General features: G+C 45.9%; 1 protein-coding gene across 1 annotated transcript in view; it reads right to left on the bottom strand.

Moving 5' to 3' along the window:
• ALG13 (ALG13 UDP-N-acetylglucosaminyltransferase subunit) overlaps positions 1-13041 on the bottom strand; it is a 145693-nt gene that overhangs the window by 75562 nt on the left and 57090 nt on the right. The window contains exons 18-21 of the mRNA XM_073642375.1: positions 9634-9761; positions 9379-9416; positions 9184-9266; positions 2156-2245 (exon numbers count right to left, since the gene is read on the bottom strand). Of these exons, the coding sequence (XP_073498476.1) occupies positions 2156-2245; positions 9184-9266; positions 9379-9416; positions 9634-9761 (339 nt within the window). The remainder of the gene's footprint in view (positions 1-2155; positions 2246-9183; positions 9267-9378; positions 9417-9633; positions 9762-13041) is intronic.

Raw genomic sequence — 13041 nt, 5'->3', positions numbered from 1 at the left:
TTGTAGGGAATATTCATGAGCTTTAATAGCGGGCACACAGACCGCATAGAGGCAGCAGGAGCCATGCTGCGGCTCCAGTGTGCCGGCTACTAAGAAAAATGAATATTCATTGCCCTTGGGCGTGGGGAGCAGGGAATATTCATTTTCTTTAGCAGCGGGCACAGCGTAGGCTGCAGCAGGCGGCTGCTGCCTCCTGCGCCCCACTGATTCGCCACTGCTGCTCCCCCATGCACAGTCATGTATATAGTAGTCGGACTATAAGATGCACCCCCCACTATCCTCCAAAATTGTGGAGGAAAAAAGTGCGTCTTAGTCCGAAAAATACGGTAATTCTAGCATTTTGATTTTTTTTTCATTACGCTCTTTACCGATCAGATTAATTTTCTTTATTTTATGATAGATTGGACTTTTATGAATGCAGCGATACCACATGTGTATTTTTTTAGTTGTTTTATTTTTAATGGGGCAAAAGGGGGTGATTTGAACTTGTTTTTTCTACCCCATTATTTTTCAAAAAATTTTTTTTCACTTTTTACTGTATTTAAATAGTCCCCTTAGGAGACTTGAAGCTGTGATCATCTGATCACCGTTGCTATACATAGCAGTGCATTAGCAATGCCATGTATAGCCAAATTCACGATTACATAATGAATGCCAGTCACGGGCCGGCGTTTATAGGAGGATCGTAATGACAGAAACGGGGGTCATCAGCAGACCCCTGGCTTTCATGACAACTCATTAGCACCCCACGATCGTGTCATGGGTGCACGGATGGGAGCGTGGAACGATGTGCTCCCCGTCGGCGTGTTAAATGTCGCTGTCTGAGATTGACAGCAGGATTTAATTGGTTAAGAGCTGCGGGCAGAGCAGCCATCACGTGTGGGGAAAAACGCAGGCTCAGCAAGCGAGCCCACATCAAAGTCAGGGACACTACTTTTGATAATTAAGTACGTTGTGTAGGGGTTAAAAGGCATAACCATTAAGGCTATGTGCCCAAGATGCAGAAATGCTCTGGATTTTTTCCTGAGCGTTTCTGCATCTCCCTGGCAGAAAAAACGCATGCGGATTGTACATGCGTTATCCTGCCAGGGACATGCGGATGTGAAGCGTTCTTCACTTGCATTTCCGCATGCGGGTTGTCAAGCGCTTTACAAGCGATTTTAGCATCACTTGGAAAGTGCTTGACAACTTGGTCACACTATATAAATCCATGCAAATGGCATGGATTTATATAGTGTGACCGTAAAGAATGGTAAAAAATAAAAAATAAATATTATACTTACCTTCTGATGGCCCACGGTGTCCTTGTCTCTGCTTGCCGGCAGCTCGCGGAAGACTAAAGAACCTGCCAACGTCAGCGGTCGCGTGACCAGTCACATGACTAAATTACATCAGCGCAGGTCCTTTAATCTACCGCGAGCTGCCGGCAAGCCGAGACAAGGACACCGGGGGCCATCAGAAGGTAAGTATAATGTATATTTTTTATTTTATTCTTTTTTTTTACAGGTACTATGGTACCCGGGTCCAGAGGAGAGTCTCCTCTTCTCCAAACCTGGGTACCATGAGCACATTGAAATGCTTGGATTCCGCATGTACAGATACAGTGATGCGGATTCCATGCGTTCCAATGCAAGTCAATGGCGGCGAAAACGCAGCGGTTCCGCAAATTAATTGGTAGTGCTGTGGATTTTTCCGCAATGATAACCGGCAGCGGAAATTTCCGCATGTGCACAGCACATGCGAATTATCATTGGGGAACATGGCAGACCTTCTACCAAGCGTTTAAGCCTTTCTGCAGCGGAATTGCTGCTGCGGAAACGCTTAAAAAACACATAGTGGGCACACAGCCTAAAACAGACTATTTAATTGTAACACAAACTATTCTTAGGGAGAATTCTAGGGAAACTGCTTCAGGAGTCTGGCTGCCGTAGCCAATGAGATACACATAAGACCACTATGCTAACTGCTGTGGAATAGAGCACACAACTAGTCAGCTCTGGATCAGTGACATTTTTTTCTTTATCAATTTTTTGAAATGATTAGTCACACTTCACAATCTGTCAACAATTGTGACTGGTTCTTAATTAACCTGATAGTGCTCGAGAAATGTGAAGAGAGAAGTTAGTTTGCTAACAGTTTGCACAGATATGCTTACCTAGTTCTGTAAGAATAGTTGTCAAAACTTTGGTAGCACCTTTTTCCAGGGTTGTGATAAAAAGGGATCTCTGGACTCATGATATTGTGTCTAAAATATAATGAGTCGAAGACCTTGGTTAATGATAAAAATGCAGTGTTAAAAAAACAAAAAACTGCGTTTAATAAAAGACATCTAATAGAGAAAGAAAAGACGCTCCAAGGGTGTTACCCTTAATATAAGACAGCAGACAAACCATTGTATGTGCTCACTTGCTTGGGTTGTGAGCTGGCACAACGCCGTACTCGTAAGAATGAAGGGCTGCTGCTCCGACCGCTGACCCACATGCTGGTGTGAAGAGACGTTTTCAAACCAAACATATGAGAGTGGTAATTACTGGGCACTACCACAAAGTGAAGACAAGGATGTATGGTCTCTGGATCTGTATTCATGCAACGTGTTTCGAATTCAGGGTGACTCCATCAGGCATCTTCATCAGATACCGGATAGTCAACCAGACTTCAAAACGCATTGTATGAATGAATAAGGTTCCAGAGAACATACTCCCTTGTCTTCACTGTGTGGCTTCACTCTGTGGCAGCGCCCAGGAATTGCTGTTTTTTTTTTTGGGTTTAAATATCTAATCCAGTACTGAACAGATAACCATGTCCTACCCCCAACCATAACATACTATTTTAAAGTCAAATACTCTAGTGATGACGGTACAGAAAAAGGAGATTTTTGTGTACTCACCGTAAAATCTCTTTCTCTTTGCCTCTAATTGGGGGACACAGGACCATGGGTTATGCTGCTTTCCACTAGGAGGCGACACTATGCTTAATCTGAAAAAGATTAACATTGGCTCCTCCCATGCAGTATACACCCCTGGACGGCGTCAGCCATCTTCAGTTTTGTGCAAAAGCAGTGGGAAAAACGTAACAGATATCATAGTCATACCTATAAAAAGGCAACTATAGAAAAATAATATAGTTATGGCTATAAAAAAGGTAACTATATAAGAACTCAAAGGAAAACCAATATGAGGACTCAACTTTAACGGCCCTGAAGGGCAACAGGGTGGGTGCTGTGTCCCCCAATTAGAGGCTAAGAGAAAGATTTTACGGTGAGTACACAAAAATCTCCTTTACTCTGTTGCCTCATTGGGGGACACAGGACCATGGGACGTCCCAAAGCAGTCCCTGGGTGGGAAGCAATGGACGAATATCATGTGGGCGGTTCCCTAGGATTGGGATACCGCCGCTTGTAGCACGCGTCTGCCCAGGCTCGCGTCTGCTGAGGACTGGGTATGAACGCTGTAGTGCTTGGTAAATGTATGTAGGCTGGTCCAGGTGGCTGCCTTACACACTTGTTGTGCCAAGGCCTGGTGGCGAGTGGCCCAGGAGGCCCCTACCGTACGTGTAGAATGGGCCTTAATACCTGCTGGAAGGGGAGAATTTTTGAGGCGGTAAGCCTCTTGTATGGTGGACTTAAACCACCTGGCAAGGGTAGCCTTAGAGGCTGGAAGACCCTTGCGACCACCTTCCTAAAGGAGGAAAAGAGAGTCCGATTTTCTGAAGGGCGCAGTCCTAGACACATAGATACGCAGTGCCCTAACGAGGTCAAGCGTATGCAAAGCCTTTTCCACTCTATGAACCGGAGCCAGACAGAGGGATGGTAAGGAAATCTTTGTTGAGATGGAAGCCTGAGACAACCTTTGGGAGAAAGGATGAAACAGTACGAAGGACTACCTTATCCTGGAGAAAATTTAGGAACGGTTGTCTGCGGGAGAGTGTTGTGAGCTCAGACATTCTTCGTAGTGACGTGATCGCCACAGGGCAAAACCACCTTCTGAGATAGAAGACGGAGTGGAGTTTCCTTAAGTGGTTGAAAGGGTGCTTCCTGTAGTATTGTGAGCACCAGGTTAAGGTCCCACGTTTCTAGTGGTCGATTGTAGGGTGGAATCAAACATGAAACCCCCTGAAGAAAAAGCTCTGACTTGCGGTCTGTGTGCAATGCTTTTCTGAAAAAGTAGACCGAGCTGATACTTGGCTTTTAGGGGAGGCCAGAGATAGTTTGGCTTCCAGGCCGGATTGAAAAAAAGCCGAGTACCCTAGGAAAGGAATAGGGTAGTGGGGCTTGGTTACAAGATTCGCACCAGGTAAAGAAGGCTTTCCAGGTACGGTAATAAATCTTGGCAGAGTTTGGTTTTCTTGCTCTGAACGTGGCTGTAATGATGTCTGGCGAAAAACCTGCTTGTGTTAACACCCAGGTTTCAATGGCCGCGCCGTCAAACTGAGGGCTTCAAAGTTCTGATGGTAGAACGGACCTTGTGACAGAAGATCCGGGCGGTCGGGAAGACGCCAGGGAGCGTCTGCAATGAGCCGTACTATGTCGGCATACCATGTACGCCTGGGTCAGTCCAGAGCGATTAGGATGGTTGGAACTCCTTCCTGTTTGATCTTTCTCACCACTCTGGAAATCAGAGGGAGAGGCGGAAAAAAATACAGAAGTTGGACTTGGCCCAATCCTGAACCAGGGCGTCCGCCGCCAGAGTTCGCTGACCGTGTGATCTAGCCATGAAGTTGGCGACTTTGGCATTGAGGTGAGATGCCATTAGGTCCACATCCGGAGTGCCCCAACGATGGCAGATCTGCTGGAGGACTTCGGGGTGGAGAGCCCATTCTCCAGAGTGTATTTCTGGTCGGCTGAGGAAGTCTGCTTCCCAGTTGTCTACACCCGGAATGTGGACTGCAGAGATAACAGAGTCCGTTGTCTCTGCCCAGTGGATAATGTGTGTCACTTCTCACATTGCTTGAGCGCTGCGGGTCCCCCCTTGGTGACTGACGTATGCCACGGCCGTGGCATTGTCCGACTGGACTCTGATGTGGGAAGCTGCCAGTAAGTGCTGGAATGCTCTCAGCGCCAGGAGGATGGCCCGAATTTTCAGAATATTGGTGGGCAAGGTAGCTTCCGCTGGAAACTATTTGCCCTGTGCTCTGTGGTGTAGATATACTGCACCACAACCCATCAGGCTTGCGTCGGTGGTCAGGATCTTCCATGGACCTGGGAGAAAGGATTTTCCTTTAGTCAGAGAGGACCGGTTGAACCACCAATGAAGGGACTTCTCGGCTGACGACTTTCGTTGTAATCTCCTGTCGAGGGAAGAAGGATTCCTGTCGCAAGACCTGAGAATGTCTAATTGGAGAGGTCTGAGGTGAAGCTGAGCAAATGGAACTGCTTCTATTGACGCCACCACCCAGCCAAGGACTCTCATGGCGAATCGGAGATCGGGAGGATTGAATCGCATTCCTGGAATGTTGAGGATTGGGTTGGTGTTGGTGACGGCTTTGCAAGTTGACTAACCAACCTAGGCGGTTCAGAGTGACGATCGTGATTGAGACGCTGAACTCATAGCCCCTGAAGGTGGGAGCCTTGACGAGGAGATAGTCATCCCATACCTAGACTACTATATCTCTGGAGTGTAAGACCTGCATGGTGGTTGCCATGACTTTGGTGAACACTCTGGGAGCTGTGGCGAGCCAGAACGGGAGAGCCACGAACTGGTAGTGGTTCTGATTGATTGCGAACCTGAGGAATGTCTTGATGGGCAGGTGCGATTGTATATGATTGCGAACCTCTTGATGAGCAGGTGCAATTGTATGTGTAAGTACGCATCCTGAATGTCTAGGGATGCGAGATATTCTGCTTTTTCCATGGATGCTAGGATAGAGCGAGGCAATTCCATTCGAAAATTACGTACTCTTACATACTTGTGGATGTTTGAGATCTCGAACGGGCCTTGCTCCGCCTCCTTTCTTGGGGACTACAAAAAGATTGGAGTAGGACTCGTGAAAGCACTCGGCTGTTGGGACAGGCATTATGACTTGCGCTGAAGTAGTGAGAAGACCTTCTGGTGAGAAGCCTGGGCTTTTTCTAGCGGCTTTGGGGGCACAGAAATTATGAATCTGTTTGGAGGGGATTCTATTTTGTATCCTGAAGATACTAGCTCCCTGACCCGCCTGTCTTTTGTAACAGGCAGCCAGACTTGGCAAAATAGCGAAAGTCGGCCAACTACTGGTGGGGACTCCTTTAGAGACCATGAGCGTTTGATTGGCCTGTCTTTGACCGCCATGTCTTGTCCGACTTTTGGGTCGACCTGGAGACTAACTTGCGGGTGAAGCAGCTGTTAGTCTGTGCTGGACGAGAGAAGGACCAGCAGGAAGAGTTCCGAAAGGACCGGAACCTAGTTTGGTTACGTTTATTAAAATTGCGTTTTGACTTCAGTTGGGGAAGAGAGGTACTCTTACCCCCTGGGGCGTTGGATATCACTGTGTCCAACCTTTCACCAAACAGTCGACCTCTGAAATATGGAAGATATGTGAGAGACTTATTTGAGGTTGCATCCGCTTTCCATTCACGTAACCAGAGAATGCGTCTAATAGTGACGGCATGTGAATGCTACCGCTGCGCATCTTGCTAAATCAAGAGCCGCATGGATTAGGAAATCTGCCACAATTGCTATTTGAACTGCTTGTTGAGACAGTTCAGGGGCAGAAGCTTGAAAGCTAGTTTGTAAATTGTCAGCCCAAGCTATTATGGCTTTAGATGCCCAAACCGAAGCGAACTCGAGAGCTTGCCAAACTTTCTACCTGCCGATCTGCTGCATCCCTGAGGGTTGAGCTATCTGGCGGAGAAAGAAGTGTCTGTGCTGCCAGCCTGGATACTGGAGGGTCCACTGCTGGGGGTTTGCCCATTCCTTGAAAGTTTCCTGAGGAAAGGGGTATCGGATTCCCACAAGCTTGCGAGTGGCGAGCTTCTTGTTAGCCTGTAGAAATTGAACTTAGCCGTCTTGAGTGTGTCGGATCAGAAATGTTCAGTACCCGATGTATGGACGAGATTATGTCCTCCGGTAGCGCTGCATTGCTAGTTGGAGATGGCGTTAGAGATTCGTCAGTCTCCTTATCTGAGTCGGAGTCACAAATGCCTTGTGACTCCTGTGTGTCACTGATGTGTCTGCTAGGCGAGTCAGGATATTTCTCTGGCCAGTGAGTGGAGAGGAGAAATATAGTCCCTGTTCCTATTAGGGGACTGTCTAGAAGATCTGGGACTACGGTCTCTGTCTCTGGACATGGATGACCGTGTACTGTGTGAAGACGCAGAACAGCGTGATTGGGTACGCTTGCGTCCTGAGTCTGACCTGGATGTGCCTGGGCCAGAGTGTGGATGGGAGAGACCTTCTGTTTGTGTATGCTTCATAGAAGAAATATGACTTTGCATAGCCTGAAGCAGTTGGATTTTATAGACTGTGACATAGATTGTGACAGTTGAGTGACCGATTCTGGCGTGGCAACATGATATAGTAGGGGCTGCTTGGGACTCTGGCACAGTAGCCTGTATGCAATCCTTACAATACGGATACGTGCTACCGCTGGGGAGAGCAATGCTACAGGCTGTAGGAAAGTGTAGAAGCTGTCCTGCCTGGTTTCGTAGGCTTTGAGCCCAGCATAGTGCACCTGGAGTGGCTATGCAAAGGGGCTGTCTGTGCAGAGGAGGATGCAGTATATGCAGAGTTTCACAGCTGAGGTAAACACAGGCTGTGCACTTACCCCACCCTTAGTGTGCCCCTGTGAGCGCTGATTAAACCTGGTCCTGTGCCTCCCCGGAGAGCTGGCTGGTCTCGTTCTGCGTGCAGCTAAGATGGCCGGCGACAGTGTGAAGGAGAAGGGGGGCGGGGCGCTGAGAGGGCGCGTGTATCCATAGGGATGCGCGCCCTGCAGTTCGGCACCGCCCTCTGTATGACGCCTGATAGCGTCAAAAGCATCTCCGGGGGGCGGAGAGTGGGCGGCGGCTTCGGCTAGGCCGAAGCCGCGGCCTAAATTTAAGATAGTGCCCGAAAAGGGATCCAGGATAGCGCGGTGGACCGGGGGGAGGTCGGATAAGCACCGGACCCCCCGGTTCCATAGGCAACATGGCGGTGGGGAGATCGATAAAGGGGGGGGGGGGGGGGACTCTGAGGAGGACCCCCTTTTTACATAATAAAGTTGTCGCTGGGGCAGACACTGTGAGGGCCTGCACCACTTGAGCCATGGATGCCTGCACCTTCCCCGGCTTGTACAGGAGCCTCCAGTGAAAACTGTGGTTCCTGTATGTGCTGCTGGATGACGGCTGCTATGTGCTGCTGGAGGGGTCTGCAGCTGCAGCTCACCGAAGCCTACCTGACGGTGTCTCAACCTAATACCCCCCGAAGGGGGATTAGGGAGGGTGCTGCTGTCCCCTTCAGGGGCTTTATCCACCCTCAGCTTCTGACCAAGTCATGGAGAATTGGAGAAGGAGGGAGTTCTCAACCTCGTACCAGACCCTACGGGCCGGCGAGGGAGCAGTATGGTGGCAGCGCCATCTCCACTTCAACCGTGCCCCACAGACGGGGACAAAGGAAGGAGCCATACCGGGGGTCTTTGAAAAGAGACCCTCTTTTCTTCATCTGTGATCCTGTGCTTGAAGCGAGGAACGAGTGAAGATGAAACTGTGTGCCTCCTACTGACACTAAGCTAAAACTGAAGATGGCTGACGCCGTCCAGGGGTGTATACTGCATGGGAGGAGCCAATGTTAATCTTTTTCAGATTAAGCATAGTGTCGCCTCCTAGTGGACAGCAGCATAACCCATGGTCCTGTGTCCCCCAATGAGGCGACAGAGTAAAAAAAGTTTTAAAACCAGACATCTTACAATAGTTGATTGACAGGAAGTAAGCTATGATTCTTGAAATTAACTATTATACATTCTCCGTAAATATTAAAAAAAAAAAAACATGGTGAAAAGGTCCAAACCAATATAATGAAAGTAAATATACCAGATTAAACCCGAAGTCTAGCATACAAAGAGTAACAGATGTTAAGAGACACAATATGGTTTTGTGTAGGTCATTTTTTTTTTACATTTAATAAAACTATAGACACCTCTAATACGGTATACTAAATATCTCAAGTTAATCAAATACTGTAAAAATAATACATTAGATTTATCTATTAACACAGAAAGGAGGATACCTACTTCGGGATTCCAAAGCTTCTACCTTGACGATGTGGAGATTGGGGAGATCTGAAATGTTCATATGATGTAAGACTGGCTGCAGTCTGCAAATAAAGTGAAGGAAAAAAATAAGCTCATCCTAGGCATGTTCCCACATTGGATTGTCAAGTTAACAACCCCTCTGTTACAAATCATTTAAATCTCCATTGAACGTACCTTCTTGAAGAGCCGCTTCCTAGATTTGAGGTCAAGCTCTAAAAAGGTAAGAAAAGCAAATGAAAGTCATACTCTGTAAAAGCATGCAATACATTTTAGTAAATCTGTCCTACAAAGTGTGTTTAATAAATCAGATGAAATATCCTTATAATCTGAATATATTTCAATTGAACATTCTTCGCAGAATACATTTCTTACATTAAATCAACCTACATTTCTAAGTTATGCAAATCACAGAAATTTTCATCTACAAACCAATGTCACTTTGGTAGCCAGCAGGAATCTTCTGGTAATTTGTTCCTTTGCGGTTAGTAGACGAATTCCAAGCAGGAACGGGGATCACTTGAGTCACTGGTTTTAAATTAACAAGTGGGACAATGTGCCTATAAAGCAACATAATTTGATTAAGCCTGTATGTGTTCCATATTGCCTTCCACAATTACATAGCCATCTGCCAAAAAATGGCAATGTAACATTTACATTTTGATGTGGGAATTAACCCTTTCATAGACAAGAGTGGTGGGTTGGCAGTTAACTTCTGCCCTTTTCCTTACAATAGGAGATGAACCGGCACCAGAGCAACTCCTACTCTTCCCTGAATGCTTTAATCTTGAGGTGTACATTTACAAGGGTTTAAAGCCTAGTACCATGCACCAATTTACAGCACAGGGTCCGTAAGAAGAAAAAAAAGGTGAAAATTAAAGGAGGCGTTATCCAGCCTTAGTGTGACTACAGACTTGTAGCCTATGTGACTACAAGACTTGCGAATCCCCACATTGCGTGCGCTGTGAGGATTCTCTGGTGTCAGGAGCATGACCACTAGTATGCGATTTGCATGACTACCCGCTCCTTGCGCTGTAGAATCCTCACAGCACGCGATGTGAGGATTCACAATTCTGCATTCACAAAGTGACTGCAGACTTGTAGCCCAAGGCAAGACAACCCATTTAAAGGGAACCAGTCACCAGGTTTGTCCCATGTGAGGTAAGGAAAGTACCTTTCAATCCTGATATAGAGAATTCTATTATGCTTTATATATGCCCCCAATCCAGCCTGCAAGACCAGAAAAACAACTTTTATAATACTCATATATGGGGCGTCGCTGTCTTGGTCCGGTGCCTCCCCTCTTCTTGTAACGCAGTCCTCCTTTTTGCATCCTACGTCACCCACAGTGTCCCTGGCATCTGACCAGGGTAGGATTAAGCGTGCACCAGGGCTCTTTGACCTTTTCCAGTGCTTGCACACGGCAGTACTTTGCCCTCGGCAGGGCAGACAGAAGTACGCCTGCAACGGAGCGCAATGCTGGGAACACTGTGGATGACATGTCCTCACAAAGCAAAAAGGAGAGAGGCACCGGACCAAAAGAGTGATGCCAATCGGACAGGACCACCCTGTAGGGGAGTATTATAAAGGTTTTTTTTTTGTCTTGCAGGCATGTATACAGCATATTAGAATGCTATACAGTACAGACCAAAAGTTTGGACACACCTTCTCATTTAAAGATTATTTTTATGACTATGAAAATTGTACATTCACACTGAAGGCATCAAAACTATGAATTAAAACATGTGGAATTATATACTTAACAAAAAAGTGTGAAACAACTGAAAATATGTCTTATATTCTAGGTTCTTCAAAGTAGCCACCTTTTGTTTTGATGACTGCTTTGCACACTCTTGGCATTCTCTTGATGAGCTTCAAGAGGTAGTCACCGGAAATGGTCTTCCAACAATCTTGAAGGAGTTCCCAGAGATGCTTAGCACTTGTTGGCCCTTTTGCCTTCACTCTGCGGTCCAGCTCACCCCAAACCATCACGATTGGGTTCAGGTCTGGTGACTGTGGAGGCCAGGTCATCTGGCGTAGCACCCCATCACTCTCCTTCTTGGTCAACTAGCCCTTACACAGCCTGGAGGTGTGTTTGGGGTCATTGTCCTGTTGAAAAATAAAATGATGGTCCAACTAAACGCAAACCGGATGGAATAGCATGCTGCTGCAAGATGCTATAGTAGCCATGCTGATTCAGTATGCCTTCAATTTTGAATAAATCCCCAACAGTGTCACCAGCAAAGCACCCCCACATCTCCTCCTCCATGCTTCACGGTGGGAACCAGGCATGTAGAGTCCATTGTTCACCTCTTCTGCATCGCACAAAGAAACGGTGATTGGAACCAAAGATCTCAAATTTGGACTCATCAGACCAAAGCACAGATTTCCACTGGTCTAATGTCCATTCCTTGTGTTCTTTAGCCCAAACAAGTCTCTTCTGCTTGTTGCCTGTCCTTAGCACTGGTTTCCTAGCAGCTATTTTACCATGAAGGCCTGCTGCACAAAGTCTGCTCTTAACAGTTGTTCAGTTGTTGTAGAGATGTGTTTGCTGCTAGAACTCTGTGTGGCATTGACCTGGTGCCTAATCTGAGCTGCTGTTAACCTGCGATTTCTGAGGCTGGTGACTCGGATAAACTTATCCTCAGAAGCAGAGGTGACTCTTGGTCTTCCTTTCCTGAGGCGGTCCTCATGTGAGCCAGTTTCTTTATAGCGCTTGGCTTTTGCAACTGCACTTGGGGACACTTTCAAAGTATGCCCAATTTTTCGGACTGACTGACCTTCATTTCTTAAAGTAATGATGGCCACTCATTTTTCTTTACTTAGAATTTGTATTATGGCAAGAAAAAAGCAGCTAACAGTCTATTCAGTAGGACTATCAGCTATGTATCCACCAGACTTCTGCACAACACAACTGATGGTCCCAACCCCATTTATAAGGCAAGAAATCCCACTTATTAAACCTGACAGGGCACACCTGTGAAGTGAAAACCATTTCCGATGATTACCTCTTGAAGCTCATCAAGAGAATACCAAGAGTGTGCAAAGCAGTCAAAGCAAAAGGTGGCTACTTTGAAGAACCTAGAATATAAGACATATTTTCAGTTGTTTCACACTTTTTTGTTAAGTATATAATTCCACATGTGTTAATTCATAGTTTTGATGCCTTCAGTGTGAATGTACCATTTTCATAGTCATAAAAATACAGAAAAATCTTTAAATGAGAAGGTGTGTCCAAACTTTTGGTCTGTACTGTATATTAGGCTGAAAGGTGGTGGCTGTATCTCATATGGGAAAAACCTGGTGACAGGTTCCCTTTAATGTAACAGAAAAGTCAAATGTTTGAGATTTGTTTTTACAGACATTTGCAGTGGAGGAGGTTTCATTTTGTGACTTGGCATAGGCATTTTTATAGCAGGTTTTTCTTTGTTTAAGGTGTATTAACGCCTTCATTTGTTTTCACAGGTGAAAAATTGGCCTGTTTTCACCCTCCTGACCGGCCCAAATTTTTCAATTCTGACCAGTGTCACCTAATGTGGTAATAACTCTGGAACGCTTCAATGTATCCCAGTTGTTCTGAGACTTTGTGACACGTTGTACTTCAGTGAAGTGTTAAATATTAGTTGATATGATTTGTGTTTATTTATGAAAATATAAAAAAATTACATTTGAGAAGTGTCAAACTTTAAATTTTTATACCCTTAAACCAGATAGATAACATTTACCACACGTCTACTTCATATCAGCATCATTTTTTAAACAATTATTTTTGTTGTTAGGGAGTTAAGGTTTAAAAGTTTATCAGCAATTTTTTATTTTTCCAATAAAAATTAAAAACCA

This window comes from Phyllobates terribilis, unplaced genomic scaffold (assembly GCF_046119375.1).
Source record: "Phyllobates terribilis strain yellow unplaced genomic scaffold, ASM4611937v1 Scaffold_7__3_contigs__length_470593459, whole genome shotgun sequence".
In the NCBI taxonomy this organism is placed as follows: domain Eukaryota; kingdom Metazoa; phylum Chordata; class Amphibia; order Anura; family Dendrobatidae; genus Phyllobates; species Phyllobates terribilis.
The sequence above is the reverse complement of the archived record's forward strand: the minus strand, read 5'-3'. Positions and strand labels throughout refer to the sequence as shown.